The sequence below is a fragment of the Gobio gobio genome (assembly GCF_949357685.1).
Source record: "Gobio gobio genome assembly, chromosome: 13".
Classification (NCBI taxonomy): Eukaryota; Metazoa; Chordata; class Actinopteri; order Cypriniformes; family Gobionidae; genus Gobio; species Gobio gobio.
Window position 1 is genome coordinate 10,316,352 of NC_137106.1, and position 22,887 is coordinate 10,339,238.

At 37.5% G+C, this 22,887-nt stretch overlaps 3 protein-coding genes across 3 annotated transcripts in view; 1 reads left to right on the forward strand and 2 right to left on the reverse strand.

The window, feature by feature from the left end:
• Positions 1-1,669: 1,669 nt before the first annotated feature.
• Positions 1,670-3,840, reverse strand: npc2.1 (NPC intracellular cholesterol transporter 2, tandem duplicate 1). Its single transcript, XM_079832668.1, has 5 exons — positions 3,764-3,840; positions 3,413-3,499; positions 2,920-3,027; positions 2,671-2,843; positions 1,670-2,577 (listed from the first exon to the last, which is right to left on the reverse strand). The coding sequence occupies exons 2-5, from the start codon at positions 3,492-3,494 to the stop codon at positions 2,485-2,487; spliced, it is 456 nt and encodes a 151-aa protein (XP_079688794.1). The 5' UTR covers positions 3,495-3,499; positions 3,764-3,840; the 3' UTR covers positions 1,670-2,484.
• Positions 3,841-5,596: 1,756 nt separating this feature from the next.
• On the forward strand, positions 5,597-8,220 carry isca2 (iron-sulfur cluster assembly 2). The gene is made up of 4 exons (XM_079832523.1): positions 5,597-5,695; positions 6,074-6,188; positions 6,295-6,410; positions 7,808-8,220. Exons 1-4 carry the CDS (start codon positions 5,634-5,636, stop codon positions 7,980-7,982), a joined length of 468 nt encoding a protein of 155 aa, XP_079688649.1. The 5' UTR covers positions 5,597-5,633; the 3' UTR covers positions 7,983-8,220.
• Positions 8,221-10,524: 2,304 nt separating this feature from the next.
• eml5 (EMAP like 5) overlaps positions 10,525-22,887 on the reverse strand; it is a 137,387-nt gene continuing 125,024 nt past the window's right edge. The window contains exons 34-42 of the mRNA XM_079832912.1: positions 21,985-22,142; positions 21,743-21,857; positions 21,288-21,476; positions 21,033-21,205; positions 19,837-19,999; positions 17,944-18,047; positions 15,770-15,923; positions 14,187-14,287; positions 10,525-11,692 (exon numbers count right to left, since the gene is read on the reverse strand). Coding sequence (XP_079689038.1) covers positions 11,656-11,692; positions 14,187-14,287; positions 15,770-15,923; positions 17,944-18,047; positions 19,837-19,999; positions 21,033-21,205; positions 21,288-21,476; positions 21,743-21,857; positions 21,985-22,142 — 1,194 coding nt within the window. The 3' untranslated portion in view covers positions 10,525-11,655. The remainder of the gene's footprint in view (positions 11,693-14,186; positions 14,288-15,769; positions 15,924-17,943; positions 18,048-19,836; positions 20,000-21,032; positions 21,206-21,287; positions 21,477-21,742; positions 21,858-21,984; positions 22,143-22,887) is intronic.

A 22,887-nucleotide genomic window follows, 5' to 3' on the forward strand; every position in this document is an offset into this window, starting at 1 on the left:
AAAGTGTCAGTTGTGTTGCTGTCATGGAGGGACAGAAAGCTCTCAGATTTCATCAAAAAGATCTTCATTTGTGTTCTGAAGATGAATGAAAGTCTTACGGGTTTGGTACAACATGAGGGTGAGTAATTAATGACAGAATTAAAATTTTTGGGTGAACTATCCCATTAAAGAATGTTTATTTTAGCAATTTTCCAGTTAAATAATCGCGTAATGACAAATAATCAAATTATTTCTGATGTTCAATATTTAAAGTCAATAATTTTATCCCTTAAAACTCATCTTTGATCACCAAAATGACATTTAAATGTTTCTTCCTGTGAAAAAATGCCTTAAAATAGCTTGAATGTAACTGTACACCCTTGCTTCATTTAGTGGATAAAAACCGTGGATTCATGAATATGCAAATGACCTCCACTCACACCAGCTCAGAGATAAACTTGCTCAACTTTTACTAAAAGTTACTACAGTTATACAAGTTACTATAACTTGCTCAATAACTTAAGTTATTGTAGTAAATGCTGCACAAAGGCATTGCTCTCTACAATGTAATTAATATGATTAGTCTTTTGCTTGATGCTAATAATGTGTTGCTAATGTTACACAAACCATGTTCCTGTTCGTCATCTCAGTCTGCCTAAAGATCAGCATCCTTAGAAACGCTTTGAGCGTTGTAGAATGTCAGTGGAGAAAGGCATACATTTCATCACAATATGCATAATTCACCCGCTATATTGCTAAATGTACCTGATTTTTCTTATCAACAGAAAAATATACCAGGATAACCTCCCTTCTCTTGAGACTCCCCATCTTTGCAGCAGTTAATGATACGTGATTGGTTGCAAAGCAGTTTGTGACGTAAGAAACACTGACGATTTCAAACCGTGTTTTTGAGCCTTTTTTTTTCACTGCAGTTTTAAGGAGAAAATACTCAGCAATGGTGTTGACTTATGAATTTGCTCATGGCTTCTCTTAAAGGGATAGTTCACCCAAAAATGAAAATTGGCCCATGATTTACTCACCCTCAAGTCATCCTAACATTCTTCTTTCAGACGAATATAATCAGAGTTATATTTAAAAAGTCCAGGCTAATCCAAGCTTTATAATTGCAGTAATTGTTGCTCTGTTTTTGAAGTCCATATAAAAAACGCATCCGTCAGTCAAATAACTGCTCCACACGACTCTAGGGTGTTAATAAAGGCCTTCTGAAGTGAATCGATGCGTTTGTGTAAGAAAAATAACCATATTTATAACTTTATCATGTAAAGTTTTGGCCGAAACTTTATGGACTTCAAAAACAGAGCAACTATCACTGCCATTATAAAGCTTGGATTAGCCTGGACTTTTGTAATATAACTCAGATTTTATTCGTCTGAAAGAAGAATGTCATATACACCTAGGATGACTTGAGGGTGAGTAAATCATGGGCTAATTTTAATTTTTGGGTGAACTATCCCTTTAAAAGCATATTAAAAACACCACAGACCTATGAACATTAAAAACTTGGTTTCACCACAGGGGCCTTTAAAGATTAAAAGTTAACCAAAAATGCTTTTTGATCATAATACATTTATAACAATTGACCTAGTAACTGCCAGCTGTCAAACACATGACCTTTCATCTGAGAAAGCAGAACTGAAACTGAAGCAAGAAACCTGACCCAGAAAGGAGAAACAATCAACAGATCGCTTTAATAGACAAAACTTCAAATTAAAAGATCGCCAGCTCTAGAGGCAGCACTGTCAGCTTTACATTGATTTGTTTGAGCCTTTTACACAGACAGGGTTCCCACATCTTATGACCAATTCATTTTCTAGTCATTCAGAATTTAAAAAAATAATAAAACTTAATATTAAAAAAAAGGAACAATTAATAGTATATTATAGTTTTATTACTATTATGGTTTAACTTTGTTTAATCATGAACAACTAGAAAATAATTAATGGATAAATAATCAAAAGGAACCCTACATTTTGTCCAGGCAAACTCCTCAAAGAAAAACAAAAATAATTGTTTACCATGAAAAAAAAAAACGAGTTTATTTCAGTAACGTACATGTTTTAATAAAATAAGCTCATTTTAAGATACAAGTCTTTATTAAATTTGCAGATTTAAAAATGCAGGTATAAATTTCCCAGCTAATTGCTCAATAAAGTTTGATTAGAAACATTACAACACTGTCTGGTCAAACGGCAGCTAGTGCACACTTGATTGAATCACCGGCACAGGCCGCTGTGTGTCAGCATCTCATTCTGGTGAATCATTGACGCAATTTAGCAACAAACTAGAATTAGGCAATGTTTGTAAAGTGGCACTGTGTGCTAAGTTAGAGATAAAAATGTTAAAATAACATCTGTCAGGGTTAGAAAAAAAAATAAAAAGTAGTAGTATAAATCATAATATCGGTGTCTATTAAGATTAGATCTAAAAGGTCCATAGAAAAGTGTTTAGACACGCATCCCTTTTGTAAGCGTTTTCATCTTGGCTTCAGTGTTGGCTCACAATCTGAACCGGGAACTTGATGCAAAACAAATCTTTGCTGGCGTCATCTCTTAATTCCCATTCCACAACCAGTCTTATCTAATGAACAAACCAAAATAATAAAGAAGTGAATGCCTGTGACATTAAAGCACGGTTCAGAACTAGATATAGAGGAGGAAGTTAAACACTTACCGCTGGATACTCGGTCTTGACGGGCAGCTGGTTGACGTAGCTGTACATTTTTTGTGGAACAATAGGACACTGAATTCCGGACTTGCAACCATCCTCATTAGGGATGGGGAAGGGGACGGGGACGCCAGCGATCACCCCGTGAACCACAGCTTTACTGGTCTGACTCGCAACACCTATGGGGAAAAGGAACAAGTCGTTGCCGTCCTAAATTTAGATTTGAGCTGCTGCTAGATGTATAAAGCTACTCACTGCTGCTGAAGGTTACATTGACTGTATAGGATTGTCCCTTGTGAAGCTGGCATGGCTGTTGTGGGCAGGGCTGGATGTCAACCTCAAAAACTTTTCCATCTACTGAACCTGTAAGGGGAGAGGAAATGTTGAGAAGGGAACAAAAACAGATTTGGGGATAGTCCACCCAAAAATTACATTTGTAATTTACTCATACAGGTTTGTTTGGAACAACTTGAGTTTATTTCTTTATTTCCAAGCACAAAATATGATATTTTGAAGAATATGGGTTACCAAACAGTTAATGGACCCATATATATTATGGAAGTCAATGTGGCCCTTCAACTGTTTCTGTTTGGTAACCCATATTCTTCAAAATATCTTATGTTTTGCTCAGCAGGAGATAGAAACTCATACAGGTTTGTTTGAAACAACTTGAGGGTGAGTAAATATTGGCAATTTTCATTTTTTGGGGGTGAACTATTCCTTTTAATGTATAAACATGAGTACTTACCACAATCCGCAAAATTCACCGACATAGAATTAGTGTAGGCGAGAAGAGAGAGGAAAACAACACACAGCACACTGTTATCCATGGTTCCTGTCGAGAAAGAAGAAAACTAACTGTTACCTGACTGACTGAGTACAACAAACACATCAATCACATGACAGTGAATCTCTGCGTAAGTTAGTTTCGCTAAACTTCCTCGTGAAGATGAATGTTACCGTTACCAATGAACACACAAACTGATTGAAAATTAAAAATTGGACGATTGAAATTGAAAACTCAACATATAGCTAAACCTGAGCAGGTTTTACGCTCAATTCAAACGTTAAAAACTTGTTTAATTAACTGCTTACATACCAGTTCCGTCAGACCACTGTTCGCACACCCTATTTCCTGGTCACAAGATCAGAATGACTTGTCATCCAATCAAATGTGGGCGTCTTTATGACGCACACGCCTTCTCGGCGAACTCTCAACCAATGACAGTGACTCATGGAAACGGTCTGAAACAAGGAGGACATTTTGTTGCCAGATATATCAAAACCCCTCTTTCAGGCTAGTATTTTTCACGCAAATGTTCATAAAGAGAAGTAAAACAATACAAAAAAAAATTCTTTATTCAAGTTGTTGACAGTAGGGAAGTATTTTTACTTTCTACTCAAGTAAATTTGTCAACTTCATCAGTGTTTTTCTTTGGAAAAACTTTTACTTCACTACATTCCAAAGCATAACATTTAACGTTATACTTTTTACTGCACTCATAAATAAAATGGGTTTTTTACCTTTAATACTTAATTACATTAAAAATGTAGTACTTTTTTACTTTTACTTGAGTAAAACAGTACTACATTTTTAATGTACTTAAGCATTAAATTATATTCAATATGGAACGTAGTGCAGTACAAAGTATGAGATTGTGTTTTGAAATGTTTGAAGTAAAAGTTTTCCAAAGAAAAACACTGCTAAAGTATAGACACTTAAAAAAATGTACTTAAGCAGAGTAAAGATACTCCACTACTGTCCGGTTGTTGATGGGTTATTCTTCATCTGTGGTAGCAAGTGATGTCCCTTTACTTTAAAACACCTGCCTTTTAAAAACAATAAATCATAACATTTATTAATTACATAAAATACATTTATTACAATTATTTGTTTTAAAATACTAAGAGATATCCTGGTGTGATTGCAACAATATAACATATTTGAACACAAACAAATGTTGTTATATTGTGAATATAGATTTTATGTACAATTAATTAAATTGGAAATGAAAAAAAAATGAATTGAAATTGAAATTCTGCATCTCCAGTTAAATAATGACTCTGTTTGAATAAAAATTAGCCAGTTTATGTTTTTTTGAGACATACTTTCATAGTTCAAATCTGCATAAAAAGTTAATTCTTAAAAGTATTTTGTTGTTGTTTTAAAATACTTGAGATATCCTGGTGTAATTGCAACAATAACATTTTTAGCACACACACACATACACACACACACACACACACACACACACACACACACACACACACACACACACACACACACACACACACACACACACATGTTGTGAATATAGATTTTATGAACAATTTAATTAAATTGCAAATGTAAAAAAAAAAAGAGTTGAATAATGATTAGCCAGTTTATGTCTTTGAGATACTTTACATACTTTCATAGTTCAAATCTGGCACATTTGAGGCTTGATTGAAATTTGTGTCATAATTAATGGTACAGATATCAGCTTATGTGTTTTCTATATAAATGAGAGTTTATCACAGCTGACTCTTTTTACACTGAAGAAGTCATTTGTTTGCCTATAAAACTTGACATGTTAGTTTGTAGACTTGCTGAGTGACAGCTGTCAATCATACGCATTTGTGATATAAAACTGCATCAGAAAAGGACGCCGTTCACATTACATCTAGGAGCTATTAAAGTTATGATGCTACACGATGTTTAATTTAACTGAACTGCAATGCTACCTTTTTTACTGATCATTAACTTTTTTTACTAATAAAAATAATACAAGTTTTATTATAATCATTATTATTTAATACCTAAAACAATTTTCGATAACAATTGATGAGTCTTTATTTGTAAAAAACAAAACAAAAAAAACAACAAAAACAACAGAAATTATAAATACTAACAATAACGATGAATCTGGCAACCCATACTCTCGATGACTCCGTCCTGCGCATGCGCAGTTCTATCCGAGTTATAGAAGATGTCATTCGCCAGAAGACTGCTCACAAGCGTCCCTAAAACAGCGTCATTTCACCTTCTCAAGTATGCACAAATTAGCGAAATGGCAGTGGTATATGTATTGTCTAATATAAAACGACTGTGTTTGGTACCTGTTCGGTTAATAGCTATTGCAGGTAGCTTAGCTAGCTAGCTTGAGAACAGTTGCGATTGAGAGCTAACGGCACAGATGTCAACATTTGATAACTTAAAGTGGCACCAACACTTATGGATGTCGACTTATAGTCGCCACATGTAAATTAAAATATTTGGTTTAGTTACGTATCAACGTATTTAGCCAAAGCTTTCATTTGTTTCATAGTTATTTTGATTGTAATATAGCCATATTACTATGCTGTGGATATCAAGGGCATTGTGTGTGTACAGCAGTGCGATGTGTCACGTGTGTTTGTTGTTGTCCAGCGTTTCCTCGGTCAGAGTTCAGACAGTGAGAAGATGTTCAGCTCCTCTCACCAAACAACAGCAAAACACACACATTCCAGCTGATGGCGTTCAGCTCACTGAATCCTGTGTCAAGGTTTGAACTCACCTGCACCTCCTACATACTTAAGTATGCAACACACACACACACACACACAACAAAAATATCACACTAAAATGTCTTTTTGTTGTTATTCCTGCAGAGGCTTGCTGAGATTATGAGCCAGGGAGAGTATCTGAGGATATCAGTGGAGGGAGGAGGATGTTCAGGATTCCAGTATAAATTCTCAGTGGACTCTGTTAGAAATGAAGATGACAGGTAATTACGACAAAAATAGTGTAAGCAACTTGAAAAAATCATTTTTTCAATAGTGGGTCCGTCAAATTAGGTGTTTAATGGGATATAATTAAGTCATTATTTCATATCGTTCCAAACCCGTAAGACTTTCATTCATCTTCAGAACACAAATGAAGATCTTTTTAATGAAACCTGAGAGCTTTCTGTCCCTCCATTGACAGCTACGCAACTTCCACTTTTTAATGCTTCAAAAAGTTCATAAATATATCGTAAAACTAATCCATATGAATTGAGTTGAGCCCACATTTTCTAAAGAGACTCGATCGCTTTATGTGATGACCAGATTTAATTTAGGCTTTTATTCACATATTTTAGTTTATTTAATATTTTAATATATATTAAAGGTGCACTATGTAACGTTTTTTCAGTAAAATATCCAAAAACCACAAGGCCAGTGTTATATATTTTGTTCAGTTGAGTACTTACAATATTCCAAATGTTTCCAACTATTTGTAAATGGTGAGAAAATTATTTTAACCAAGGAACCGGGACATGTGAGGGAGTCACAAAGTTACACAGTGCACCTTTAAGTAAACATTTAGGATTTGTTTATCAATTAGAATAAAATAAAAATTAGTCATTACATTTATATAAACTCAAAAAATATTATATTCAATATAAAATAATGGTATTCCTATATACTTACTTTAAATATTATAGAAAGAAAACAATGAGTTTGACCATTTTATAAACATCTTTGGTAATAAGGTTGATGCTGTAGAAAGTCTAAACTGTGTTACAACATAATTGAACAATATTTTAATTTAATAAGCTTTTAGGGCTGTCAAACGATAAATTGGGATTAATCACATCTAAAATAAAAGTTTTTGTATACATATGTTTCTTTATAGTGTTTAATTATGTATATTTGAATACACACACATGCATATATATATATTTAAGAAAATGTTGTTATATTTATATATAAAATATTTATATATAATATACATTTTATAAATATATATATATACAGTATATACATGCAAATATTTCTTAAAATACATACATGAATGTGTGTGTATTTATATATACCTCATATACACAGTACACACAGATATATTATGTATACACAAACTTTTATTTTGGATGTTATTAATCACGATTAATCGAGAGCACCATTTTAAGGATAAAGGTAGAGTCTTTTAATCAATATAAAAACGTAATAAAACTTGCAACTTGTAAAACTTCATCCTATGTTAATTGCTTCTAGTTGTTCCAACATTTCGAATAGTTTTCTCTTTAAAGAACATGTGCCTTTGTTACCAAATCAAGTCTTAAGAGTTCATACCGCAGAAGATTTTTTATTAAAAGATTTTTTTGTTGATCCAGTGAATTTACTTCTGTCGTTTTCTTTCCAGAGTGTTTGAAAGGGATGGTGTTGGGATAATAGTTGACCTGGACAGTCTGGAGTTTGTGAAAGGATCCACTGTTGACTTCAGTCAGGAGCTGATCCGCGCTTCCTTTCAGGTGTTGAAGAACCCACAGGCTGAACACGGCTGCTCGTGCGGCTCGTCCTTCTCTGTGAAGTTCTGACACCCGTTCTCTCTCCATCACAGCGCTGCAATCTATGAAGTTATTAATGCATCCATGGCTATGTGCTTCTTTAAGATCAGTCAAAAGCATAATAATAAGCTGTTTAAACTTACAGATATGACCATAGATGATACAATGGAAGAAAAGCAAAAATCAGAACCTACAGATGTTACTTTAGTGTGTTGTATATAATGAAGATTGTAAATTATATTTCTAATAAAGTTATATGATGATATGATTTTCCATTGTCTGTTGAGATTATTCTTAAAGGGATAGTTCACCCAAAAATGAAAATGATCCCATGATTTACTCACCCTCAAGTCATCCTAGGTGTATATGACACTCTTCTTTCAGACGAATACAATCAGAGTTATATTAATAAATGTCCTGGCTCTTCCAAGATTTATAATGGCAGGCCAAAATTTGAAGGATTAGTTCACTTCAAAATGAAAATTTCCTGATATTTTATTCACCCCATCTCATCCAAGATGTTCATGTCTTTCTTTCTTCAATCAAATAAGAAATGAAGTTTTTTGAGGAAAACATTCCAGGATTTTTCTTCATATAATGGACTTCAATGGCAACCTACGGGTCGAAGGTCCAAATCAATGCAGTTTCAAAGGAAGCGCTTCAGAGGCTCTGCACGATCCCAGACGAGGAATAGGGTCTTATCTAGCGAAACCATCAGTCATTTTCAAAAAAAATTAAAATGTATATACTTTTTAACCATGAATGCTCGACTTGTTGTTATTCTTCACGGCGTATGAAATCATCACGTTAGAAAGGTCACATGTGATGTAGGTGGAAGTACCGATCCAGTGTTAAAACGAACATGCAAAGACTAAATCAAACGCCCTTTACACAAATAAAGGTAAAACAACGATGTCGGTGGAAGTACCGACCCAGTGTCAAAAAACTCCATCTCATGTTCTCCTCCAACTTCAAAATCGTCCGACATCATTGTTTTACCTTTATTTTTGTAAAGGGCATATGATCTTTGCATGTTCGTTTTAACACAGGGTCGGTACTTCCACGTTTCCCACGTGATGATGTAATGCGCTGTGAAGAAAAACAACACAAAAGTCGTGCATTCATGGTTAAAAAGTATATAAATGTTTATTTTTTCTTGAAAATGACTGGTTTCGCTAGATAAGACCCTATTCCTCGTCTGGGATCGTGCAGAGCCTCTGAAGCGCTTCCTTTGAAACTGCATTGATTTGGACCTTCGACCCGTAGGTTGCCATTGAAGTCCATTATATGGAGAAAAATCCTGGAATGTTTTCCTCAAAAAACTTCATTTCTTTTTGACTGAAGAAAGAAAGACATGAACATCTTGGATGAGATCGGGTGAGTAAAATATCAGGAAATGTTCATTTTGAAGTGAACTAATCCTTTAATAAAGGCCTTCTGAAGCGAATCAATGTCTTTTGTGTAAGAAAAATATCCATATTTAAAACTTTATAAAGAAAAAATATCTAGCTTCCGCCGGACCGCCTTCTGTATTCAACTTATGGAAAAAGTGTAACTGACGGGTTGCCATTCACTGCCATTATAAAGCTTGGAAGAGCCAGGACATTTTTAATATAACTCTGATTGTTTTCGTCTGAAAGAAGAATGTCATATACACCTAGGATGACTTGAGGGTGAGTAAATCATGGGATCATTTTCATTCACTCAAAACTGAAAATTCTGTCATTAATTACTTCCCCTCATGTCGTTGGACACCCGTAAGACCTCTATTCATCTTCGGAACACAAATGAAGATATTTTAGTTGAAATCTGATGGCTCAGAAAGGCCTCCATTGACACAATGTACTTTACACACACTCAAGACCCATAAAAGCTACTAAAGAGAATTTTCATTTTTGGATGAACTAACCCTTTAAGTCTGTGGAATATTCAGCCTGTTATGTGGTTTGAATCACAGTGTTTCAATGTGATCAATAGGTCAATATTTCTTGAGATACAGCTCAGATTAAATGCAAGTAATGTGTATTTTTGGATTAAACGATAGACTGATCAGGGAACTGAATTGAAAAGCTTCCTGATTGCATAATAAAAATCGGTATACTGTAAGTAGGTATCATATTATCTGGGTCAAAGGAAGTTCCTTATTTTCATTTTTATGCTGACAAAGTCTTTCCCTTGAGAGATGATCAAAGACAATAAACAGTTTCAAAAGATATGAAAGGAATGTTCCGGGTTCAAAACAAGTTAAGAAAAGAACTTTGACAGGGCTTAAGCCTAGCATATTTGAGCCGTTTTAACTATAAGCAACTTGCACCGATGTATCTTGAAATATGTCAGTGCCATTGTTTTGTCTCAAGATGCACACCAGTAAAGCTACTTAAACATCCTAATTGAACTAAGGCCTAACCCTGGCTTAATCTAAACCCTGTCTGTGAAACCAGGCCTGTGAAAATCAACAATGTGCCACAGATTTGTACTGAACCCAGAACAGTCAGTCCACTTCAGAATGAGTTCGATTTCAATAGCTTGCAATCTGTTGAATGAGGCCATTCAATAACCGTGACAGTGTTTTACATGAATGTGTCATATATGTACATCTTTTTTATTATTAAAGTTGGCTTTTAAGAAACATTTCACAAAAATATACAAAAGAATGTCTTTACAAATGATATTTACATTGATAAGAAAATCATAATATGCATTAAGCGATTAAGCGTCTCTTTCAATCAGAATGATACACTGAAGGAGAGGAAATCTTCAGTTAACTCATCAAATGGAAAAAAAACTGATTCCTAATCATGAATGTGATGTTATAAAGGCTTCAGCAGCAAGATGAACAGTGATTTCAGATAAGACAGCATTGAAACAAACTCTTTTCATTCATTTTCTGAGGGATTGCATCACCATTTTTTTTGTTTTGTTTAAACTTTGATCTCAGACATGAAACACGAAGCATACGGTTCATTCCTACTCACACAAACGCACAAACAGACATCTCAAGTTTACTAATCGAGCTAAAGCTGCTACATATGAGGTTAGGAGTGTCACCTACTGTTAAGCGAGATCAGATCACGTTCAAGATCAACATTAAAAGACCACTGGACAACCACAGTGAGCAGGTCAAGTATACAGTGCATAGAATGCTTTGGCATGCTGACATCCTAGAATATAACGCCAGTGTTACATTCAGGGAGAAGGCCACAGGAGATCTATTAAACCTCAAAAAGAACCACCAAACTAAACAAACGTTAAGAAATACAACACAATCAGTTCACAATATAAAATGAGAATCTCCCAACAACAAAAAAACACACCAAAATGAACAAAAAAAACAAAAAACACTCAACGGGAAGTTTAAGGCTAATCGTACTTCGCTTGCTACAAGTTCTTTTTCATCTGGAAGAAAATCCTCATAAACATCGATACAGACGGATTCCAAAATAAATGAAGTTCTGCATCTTGTAGCTCAAGATTTTCTTTTAAAGAAATAAATGAAAACATGAGGGGTAAACACTTACACATATGACAGATATTTTACTGTATATGTTGGGTCTTGTGACACCTTGGCCCAACTATCATTCAAAAACGGCTCAGTTCAGGTATGGGTGACACATGCATCCAGTCACGGAGCAGTCAGGTGGTACGACTTGTGCCGTCAACTGGGCTTGTGATGGTTTCAAGGCGGAGGGGAGACCGCATGACCTCAGTGAGGAGCGTGGACACACCGCCATACAAAAAGGCTATAGAACATACACAGAAGAAATGTTACATTATTAATGGGAAAGTTTCTGTGTCTTTGTCTGTCTGTCTGTGTCTGTCTGTCTGTCTGTCTATGTCCGTCTGTCTGCTTCTATGTCTTTCTGTCTGTCTGTGTCCATGTCTGTCAGTCTGTGTCTGTCTGTCTGTCTGTCTGTCTATGTCCGTCTGTCTGCTTCTGTCTGTTTGTGTCTATGTCCGTCTGTCTGCTTCTGTCTGTTTGTGTCTATGTCTGTCTGTCTGCGTGTGATTAAGGCTGTATGTCTCTCTATGTATGTCTGTATCTGTCTGTATCTATTTATGTCTATCTGCGTCTGTCTGTGTCTATGTCTGTCTGTCTGTGTCTACACTACCAGTCAAAAGTTTGGACACACTTTGCCATTCTCTTTGATGGGAAAGTGTGTCCAAACTTTTGACTGGTAGTGTATGTCTATGTCTGTTTGCCTGTATCTGTGTCTATGTCTGTCTGTATGTCTATCTGTCTGTGTCTATGTCTGTCTGTCTGCGTCTGTCTGTGTCTATGTCTGTCGGTCTGTGTCTGTCTGTCTGTCTGTCTGCGTCTGTCTGTCTATGTCTGTCGGTCAGTGTCGGTCGGTCGGCCTGTCTTTCTGTTTGTGTCTATGTCTGTCTGTCTGTCTGTCTGTCTGTCTGTCTGTCTGTCTGTGTCTATGTCTGTCTGTCTGTCTGTCTGTCTGTCTGTCTGTCTGTCTGTCTGTCTGTCTGTGTCTATGTCTCTCGGTGGGTCTGTCTGTCTGTCTATGTATGTCTGTGTCTGTCTGTCTGTTTCTGTGTCTTTCTGTCTGTCTGCGTCTAGTCTGTCGGTGGATCTGTCGGTCTGTATCTGTCTGTCTGTGTCTGTCTGTCTGTTTCTGTGTCTTTCTGTCTGTCTGTGTCCATGTCTGTCGGTCTGTGTCTGTCTGTCTGTGTCTATGTCTGTCGGCCTGTGTCTGTCTGTCTGTCTGTCTGTGTCTATGTCTGTCGGCCTGTCTGTCTGTCTGTCTGTCTGTCTGTCTGTGTCTATGTCTGTCTGTGTCTGTCAGTGGATCTGTCGGTCTGTCTATGTATGTCTGTGTCTGTCTGTCTGTTTCTGTGTCTTTCTGTCTGTCTGTGTCCATGTCTGTCTTTCTGTCTGTCTGTCTGTCTGTCTGTCTGTCTGTCTGTCTGTCTATGTCTGTCGGTCTGTGTCGGTCGGCCTGTCTGTCTGTCTGTTTGTGTCTATGTCTGTCTGTCTGTGTCTATGTCTCTCGGTGGGTCTGTCTGTCTGTCTGTCTATGTATGTCTGTTTCTGTCTGTCTGTTTCTGTGTCTTTCTGTCTGTCTGTGTCCATGTCTGTTGGTCTGTGTCTGTCTGTCTATCTGTGTCTATGTCTGTCAGTCTGTGTCTCTCTGCGTCTGTCTTTGTCTGTCGGTCTGTGTTGGTCGGCCTGTCTGTCTGTTTGTGTCTATGTCTGTCTGTCTGTCTGTCTGTGGGTGGATCTGTCGGTCTGTCTATGTATGTCTGTGTCTGTCTGTCTGTTTCTGTGTCTTTCTGTCTGTCTGTGTGTGTCCATGTCTGTCGGTCTGTGTCTGTCTGTCTGTCTGTCTGTGTCTATGTCTGTCGGTCTGTGTCCGTCTGTCTGTCTGCGTCTGTCTGTCTATGTCTGTCGGTCTGTGTCTGTCTGTCTGTCTGTCTTTCTGCGTCTGTCTGTCTATGTCTGTCGGTCTGTGTCTGTCTGTCTATGTCCGTCTGTCTACTTCTGTCTGTTTGTGTCTATGTCTGTCTGTCTGACTGTCTGTGTGTGATTCTATCTGTATGTCTCTCTATGTATGTCTGTGTCTGTCTGTCTGTGTCTGTCTATCTGTCTGTCTGTCTATGTCCGTCTGTCTGCTTCTGTCTGTCTGGGTTTGTCTGCGTCTGTCTGTGTCTGTCTGTCTATCTGTTTATGTCCGTCTGTCTGCTTCTGTCTGTCTGTGTTTGTCTGCGTGTGTCTGTCTGTCTTTGTGTGTGTTTGTCTGTCTGCGTCTGTCTGTGTGTCTGTATGTCTGCGTCTGTCTGTGTGTGTGTCTGTCTGTGTGTCTGTCTGTCTGTATGTCTGTCTATGTGTGTGTGTCTGCCTGTCTGTCTGTCTATCTACTGAAAAAGGTCTAACATACATACATACATATATATATATATATATATATATATATATATATATATATATATATATATATATATATATATATATATATATATATATATATATATATATATATATGGTGTGCAAAACAGAAGATGTAAAAACATATTTATTATTATATCATATATTTACATATTGCACAGTTTTGAGTCAACAGAACAAAATTTGTTAATGGTTTTGCTAAAGGAGAAATTAAATTGACTACTTGGATTGGAGAATAATACAGAGAAGCAAACACTGAAAGTGTCTCTATATGCTGGTTTTAAAAATGAAGATGGGTGCCTGTGAGGAACATAATAAAAGCACAACTGAACAAGTACCTTCTGTCATCGCCTCCAGCACTGACGACAAAGCGATCCCCACTGGTGAAGCGGATGTTGGTCAGGTGGGCAGAGTGGCCCAGAAAACGTTTGTGTTTGGCCTGAGGAAACAGATTCTAGTGAGACAATTTGCTATTCTATCCTTGAAAAAGCTGAAATAAGTGTGCAGCACAGGTCAGAAGAGTGGATGAGGGAACATTTTATTTTAATATGTAACAAGTGTGCATATTTAATGAAAACACAAAAGATTGTACAGTCCAATTAAACACGTGAACTTTGGCTGTTGTGAGAATGTTTTGAACTGTATTGGCAAAAATCCAGTCACATCCAGCCCTTTTTACTGTCTTGTGATGTGCTGTCAGTCACATGCTGACATCCCATATACAATAAGCAGAGACAGCGAAAGTTAGTCTGTGGTTTCTATTTATCTGTAGGAACAGCACTATTGACCCTATTGGCTTTAGCATACTTATTACATAAATAATAATAAAAGAATATATACTTAAGTGTGAACTGAACATGCTTTGGGGAACTTACAGTAATTGCATGTTATTTACAATTAAATAAAAATGTATTAGTATAAGTTAATATTAAATGCAATAAGCTGAACTTAAGAGTGCTTTTCTGGCCCACTTTAGTAGGACGCAAGTACAGCATTATATGTAATTTCATAATTCTATTGTCTTTGAACTGTACTGTCAAATATGGACAAGCAACTTTAGTAAACTAAAATATAATTTAATGTCATTTTTATTGAAACTTATATCATGTGTTTAAATATATTTGTAATTACACATCTGTAATGATGAAGTTGCATATGAGTACATTTAAAATATATTAAGTTTAAATGTAATTAGTTAAAATTTAAATCAAAAACTATACATTTCAACCGTTTCACATGTATAACACTTTTTATATGCAAAGATTTCCCATTTACTTTGAAGACATGCTCCTTAAATCAGAGGTTAAAAAACACGAACATGGCCATTTATTTATAAATGATGACTGTTTTTCATGTAAAAATCATACTAACATTATAAGTGGACCTCAGGGAACATTACAAAATAAACAAATGCAGAGCGTGACCCCTTTAAATCACATCTGCATTGTGTATATTAAAATATGACACTTGAATTTTACTGACGCTTCTCAACATCATCAGTCCCCATCCACTGTCATTCCAATCAACCAATCAGATTTGAGGGGCAAGTTTAAAGTTTAGACTTACAATCACCACCATGATTTTGCCAAGACATGTTCCTGGATCAACATATTTTGTCTCAAAACATTTTGTTCTAATCCTATCCCTACTCCTAACCCTACCCCTATGCATAAGTTATCCCTAAAATCAGAGGGAAATGATAAGTGAATAACACTGATATAGAAGCACCTAACCCTGATGGTAAGCCTAAACTTGACATAAATTGTAAAGTTGTCCCTCAAATCTGATTGGCTGATTGGAATGTTGTTCCAGGATCAACAAAATACATCTTACTTGGCAAAGTCACGCTGACCAATCACCACGCATAACAAAAAATTGAGTGTGAAACAACATTATTCCTGTAAAAACACAGTCTACTTACAAATTTCTCTGGACACGGAAAGTCGAACAGCTTTACCATTCCAAAGTCATCGCCTGTCACGATGTTGAGGCCGGAGTGAGACACACAAGCGCAGGTTACGTCTGCCTTTTCTGTGTTCCTGGACCAGATCCCCACCACCTCATCCCCTAGGACACTACAGAGACACCCAAACACTTCAACACTGCAGTACTAGTGTCAGATTTCATTTTTATTTTATGGGATGCCAGCAGTGCTGTAACCACCAACTGTTACCGAGGAGGCCTATAATAAAGGTGCACGAGGCAGCAAAACAAGAAATTTGGCTTGTGTAACAAAATAAATTAGAAGCAATGCAGCAATCGCAGACTTTCCTGTCAGACAGGATTGGATTCCTCAGAGGACCTGAGTTAGCTGAAAACAGTGGGTAATTTGCTGTGTAATTTTTTTTACCACTTATGTGAAGAAAAACATATACATGTTAAATTTAAACATAAGAATAAAGAATACGATCGCACAAATGTATCTAGCCTCCTCACCAAATGTAGCCTGGCGTGGCCATACTCAATTCTAGTCAGAATTTGAGTCTGGTACCGCTCCATTGAGCTTTGATTATGGGGCGTGTTTCAACCGAGCCAGGAAAGACCTCAATTGGATAGACCCACAACCAATCAGAGCAACGGAGCGACGCGTAACGTTAGTTGTCAAATGTCAACAGAACTCAACTGCACTGTAACCAAGTCCGTGTTTTTCTCCATGTGCGCGGGTTGAAGCGACCCCAATTATGTGATTATATAAACCCAGGAATGCGAATTTTAGCAGGCAACCTTGCCAAAATAACATATTTTGCCAACCAAACGCCATTTTTTTCCGGTGAACCCCCCGGAAAGTTATTGTTTTGGGCTATAGTTTTGAGTAGCAATTGTGCGCGACATTGCAAAAACACTTGGCAACCCTGTCTGCACGCACGCTGGATTAAGTAACGTTACAAGAAAAAGATGAGTGTAAATGATCTTTGCGAGTAATAAAAGAATTTAAGGATACACAGAGTACTTACCAACACGATCATCGTTTCTGAGAGAAATAGTGAAGGTGAATGCATATACGAACAAGTTCTCCGTTTAGGATAAGAGCAAATTGAACCCAAGAGCCTTCGATGACGTGGATGATTACGTTACTGTTGATCATCTGTCCATCATCGTCTAAAGCCCGCCCTGACAATTTCATTGGTCCGAACAGTTTCTGTTCGGGCATAATTACTCCTCTATGGAGCGAGTCCAGACCGAATTGCCCGAGCAAACATTTTTGTGGGCGGGGCTAAATTCGGCTGGCATCCAGGCTACACCAAATGGGTACTTGCACTACTTTTCGGAAAATGGAAAAAACACATGAAAGTTGATATCGTGGCTTTATATAAGGCCAGACGCTTGCATGTGTCATTAAATTATTAACATTTTACCAAGATTAAAGGAGTAGTTCATTTTAAAGGAACACTCCACTTTTTTGAAAATAGGCTCATTTTCCAACTCCCCTAGAGTTAAGCAGTTGAGTTTTAACATTTTCGACAAGGAACTTTGCTGCCGTCCCATGGGTGCAGCGGCGCAATAATATTACGCAGTGCCTGAAAATAGTCCCCAGCACGCTCTCTGTGCAAGCAGGTTGTCATGTTTGTTTTCAAGCCTATTTTCAGGCGCTGCGTAATATCATTGCGCCGCTGCACCCATGGGACGGCAGCAAAGTTCCTTTATCATTACACAGGAATGAGAGTATAGTTCCTAGCCATATCAGCCTAGAAAATCACAACTTTACATTTTCAGTCGGTCTTAGTACACGATGTAAATACAGAAGAGTCACGTTTTAAATAGGAAAAATATCTAAACTCTTTGATCATTTTTGAGCGAGATGCTAACGGTCTAATCAGATTCAATGATCTATGCTAAGCTATGCTAAAAGTGCTACCGCCAGACCCAGAGATCGGCTGAATGGATTTGAAAACGATAAAACTCAACTGTTTAATTCTAGGGGAGAGTTGGAAAATGAGCCTATTTTCACAAAAAGTGGAGTGTTCCTTTAAAATGAAAATGACCCCATGATTTACTTTAAGCTCAAATGGAGTTATGAGGACTTTGCCCAGTGAATATCAGGCATATGTTCGTTCATCTGGACAGAGGAGAAGTGTGGGTGCGTTGCAGCGTTACCTTGTCCATGTGGCCCAGGTTATTCTGTCTATCACTGCTTGCTCAGTGACTTGCTTCCCAGAAGGCACCTCATAGACTACACGTTTATAAGCACCAGTAGATAACTGTAGAGAACAACACATGCAGTGAATACTTTTGGAGAGCTGATCTAAAGCTGTCTAGCAGAGAGTTGATAACAATTGATGTAATCTAGTTGATTACAATATCAACACTGTTTTTAAAGGAAGAGGAACCTTACAAATACAATATATGTAAAATAAAAACAAATAATATATATTTATTTATTTATTTTGATTTAACTCTTTCCCTGACAGCATTTTTTTTTTTTAGTTGCCAGCCACTGCCAGCATTTTTGATAATTTTCACAAAACTTTCATGCCCCCAGAATGTTTATTTTTTTGTATGAATATGAATATGCTTGGTATGTTTTTCATCTTCAAACCAAACTTGGGTCTTCAGCTGACAAAGTTTAAATCCCAACTGTCTAGAGCGTTCCTCTTAATGTTTACGCATTAGGTCGGTAGGCGGAGAGTAGGGGTCTTTTGTGAGCGTTTACACTATTAAAGTAATTCAGTCGAATGCGTTTTCGACTACCTCTGGAAGTGGTCCAAAGTGGACAAGCACAAAACGTTTTAGACCCTGTTTACAACTTTACTTAGAGTCGACCAACACACATTTTAGTACCAGGTGTAAACAGGGTCATTGAGATTTCAATACAAATGACATTAAAGTATATTTTATTTGACCATAAATGCTTGTCAGTACATTTGACAGTACACTTTGAACATATTATAAAGACAGAAGCAATTATAATATTACATATAGAGATATAGCTTATTTCCTACTTAAAGATGCAGTGTGTAATATTTATGAGGATCTATTGACAGATTAAAAAAAAACATAACTATGTTTTCAGTGGTGTATGAAGACCTTACATAATGTACAGCTATGTTTTCATTACCTTAGAATGAGCCATTTCTATCTTTATACACAGCGGGTCCCCTTATGGTTGTCACAATTCAACAGTGAGAGTGTCCCTGTTTATCACCAGAGGGCATTCCACCCCGGACTGTCATTCCATCAAAGACTACATTTGCCATAATCCTTTGCCCAAACTCATCATAATTTATTGTTTACACCTGTGTCTCATTTTACTCATTGCCTATAACTAGCCTGTTCACCCTGTCATTCACTTTGAATTCTTGTTTTGTTCTCACTGTATTTCTGAGCATTCTCCCTGGTTTCTTGTCTCTTGGTTTTCGATTACTTGCCTGTTCTGTGGATTACCCTTTTGCCTGTCTCTCCTGCCTTGTTTGCCTGTTGCCCTCTGAATAAATACTGCGCTTGGATCCTCAACCTTTGAGTCTCGGAGCAGTTCATTACAACAGTGAAGTCGCTATTTTGCGCCACCATGTTTCTCCAGTAGCCCTAAACGGACAAACTGCTCTACAGAGAACCAGCTACTCTCTGCTGTCTCAGACAACGACATCTTTGTCCTGTGTCGGCCACCGTAGCTTCTCGATGTGCTTCGAAAGGCAGGGGTGAGCGGTGGGCGCTCTGGATGCCGCCAAAATTTACACAGTGCACCTTTAAGTACATTCAGACTGTAGGCAAAAGTAGTCCAAATCCAATTTTGTTGCTCATATGTGAGTCAGATCTGGGGGTTTTTTCTTCCCTTTGTCCCAGTTTTGCAATGCGACCTCAGTCAGAAAAGTCATAATAGGATTCATGTGACTGTTATGTCACTCTAGATCACAATTCTGCGCTGATGGTAATCTTTTTTTTAAATATGCTAAGTTGTCACAAGTGGCAATTAGGCAACTTTTGCTCACATGTTCACATTCTCTCCCACAAACAAACAGACACACGCAAACACAGCCCAACATGCTGTACCTGAACATAGCAGCTGTCAGCAGAAAAATCCATCTGCATGACAAAGCTAGGAATGTCTCTACAGCAGTTAATGCGGTTGAGCTGCGGTCCTAATGTCAGGTCATAAAAATCCACTGCATTCTCACTGGAACCCACAGCCAGGTAGCGCGAGTCTGGACTGAACCTGAAGGAAAACAAACTTTAGTAGTTACAATAGACCACATTAATAGTAGAATTAAGCCCAAAGTACACTTTGGGTGCCCAAGGTCCGCACACTGTCCACATGACGTCATTTTCGTCATCAGGAGGGTCCGCGGACATCCGCACACACCTTCCACATGTAGACAAATTTTTGTGTATGTGAAGACTTGAGCGCACTAGATAGTGTGCATGCGCTGAATGCGTCTTTCCGCGCTCAACCTATAGTATACTTTGAAAGCCTCACACACTCAACTGTGCGCGAGAAGGAGCGGAACACGGAAAATGAAGCTTCAAATAGCATTCACCTATGGAAGCTTGCATCTGCCTCAGAGTAAGATTGTTTTTAGTATCTCATAACTGCGACTTTAAATTACCTTTATGTTTTACTCTGCAGTGGAAAATGGATTTAAAGGGATAGTTCATCCAAAAATGAAAATTCTGTCATTATTTACTCACCCCCTCATGTCGTTCCAAACTCGTAAAACTTTCATTCATCTTCGGAACACACATGAAGATATTTTTGATGAAATCTGAGAGCTTTCTGTCCCTCCATTGACAGCTACGCAACTGACACTTTGACAAAGCTGATGCGTAACACGAGAACGAATCTCATTGGTTCTCGTCAAGCGAATATGCTTGAGCTTCCGTCAACTGATGTGAGAGTTGATGCATGTTTATATGCGGATAAAAGCCTAAATTCAATCTGTTCCACATATAAAGTGATCGGGTCTCTTCAGAAAATGTGGATTAAACAATCAATTGAAATGGATTAGTTTAATGATCTCTTTATGAACTTTTCGAAGCGTCAAAGTGGTAATTGCGTAGCTGTCAATGGAGGGACAGAAAGCTCTCAGATTTTATCAAAGAGATCTTCATTTGTGTGCGAACGAAAGTCTTACAGGTTTGAAATTACATGAGGGTGGATAAATGAATTTTTTGAGTAAACTATCCCTTTATTTTAGTGGCTTGAATTATTATGCATTTGTTTACAATATAAAATAATAAATAAGTCTAACCTGATATCTTGTATGGCAGAGCGCCGATCTCTCTTCTTCCCCCAGATCTTGAGTGAGGTGACGAGGAGAATGATGAACTCTCCATTCTTCATGCCGATGGCCACCATGTCGCCCTCTGGGTTGTAGCTGACCGTGCGCGCAGGATGACCGAGGTTCACTTTATTGAGCATCTTCTGTTTTTCCATAGAAGAAAACATTTGAATAAGCTTGTATCTCAGAAAAAAATAGACTATGCACAGGCATTTTATAATTTACCCTCTCTGAAATGTCCCAGAGGCGTACAGTGCCATCCTCCGCAGCAGACAGGAAGACGTCTCGAGTGGGATGAGCTCCAAGTCCCCAGATAGGACCGTCCATGTGGCCGTTAACCAGGATGTTACATGCCGCATTCTTCTCACCAACCTCAATGATCTCAGCATTCCGAGTGCCTACCAGAATCTTCCCCTAAAGAATCAAGCAAAAAAAAAAAATCAGATATCAAAAATATTGTGTACATATCCACACCAGCATTCCACACAAAGGCATCGTTTTTAAAAAAAACACATAAGATCAAACCATTGTAAATAAATCAATAAAAGTGAGTCTGCACTATTATAAAACACAAATAACAAACTTCTTAATGACTGCTGACCAACATGTACTGTCAGAGGTCCAGTAGTGTCCATCCTCTAGTCTATAATGTATTGATTTTGTATAAGCACTCGCTGTACCTTGCCCCTGCAGACAGAGCGAACACAGTCTATGATCTGGCCCGTCTCCAGTCTGAAGGCTCTGCAGCGCTTCAACTCCTGATCCCACAGTTTCAGCGCACCACCCTCCTTAGACCTGCAGAGGGCAGCCCACACAAATCTGACCATTTGCTACAGCATCTTTCGAGGATGTTAATGCAAATTAAATGCAAAAATCAAATACAAAAAAAATTATGCAGAAAACAAAAATAAAAGCCACTCACGGTCGTTCTTTGCCTCCCGTCACAATGAGCCCGTCACGTAATGTGGTGTACATGGTGAACACAGGTCCAGTGTGAGCTTTAGCCACGATTCTCACTAGAATGTGTTCCTTCCACACACACACATCTCCACTAATGGTACCTGTAAATGTCAAGTTATTCTGAAAAGAAAACAAACCTGCACTAATCTAGTGACCTCTAAGAGAAAAACAGCACAAACATGGCAAAGCACAGCATTTTCATATACTTTTACACTGGATCCTTAAAAGTGTGATTTTGTTTTTTTATAGGTTAAATATAAATCATAAACATGTTTTTGAATTACTTCTTGACTTAACATCTTGTCCATTTAAGCTCTGACACACAAGTGCACAAACAACTGCACAAATGCACACGTATGCATGTATGTATACATAAATACCTACTCACACATTACCACATTCATTTAAAGGGATAGTTCACCCAAAAATAAAAATCTAAAATCTCATTAGTGCTTGTGTACATTACAATACGGCATACACTAACGTGCAAAAGTTTGGGGTCAGTACGTTTTTTGTTTCCTTGTTTTTTTTTAAGAAATTAAAGCTGCACTATGTAAAAAAAAATCTGTAAAATATCCAAAAACCACTAGGCCAGTGTTATATATTTTGTTCAGTTGAGTACTTACAATACCCCAAATGTTTCCAACTATTTGTAAATCGTGAGAAATTGCTATTTTAAACAAGGAACCGGGATGTGTGAGGGAGTCGCCTGTCGATGGCGACATATCTGCGTTCCCCTCGGTTTATTCTGCAGAAACGCTTTACTCTCACTGCAGTGTGAACAAGTGTCATAGCAGCCGCAGAGCGAACGCACAGAGTAACGTCATAACATCATTTTCAACACACTCAGATGTATCTAAAATGA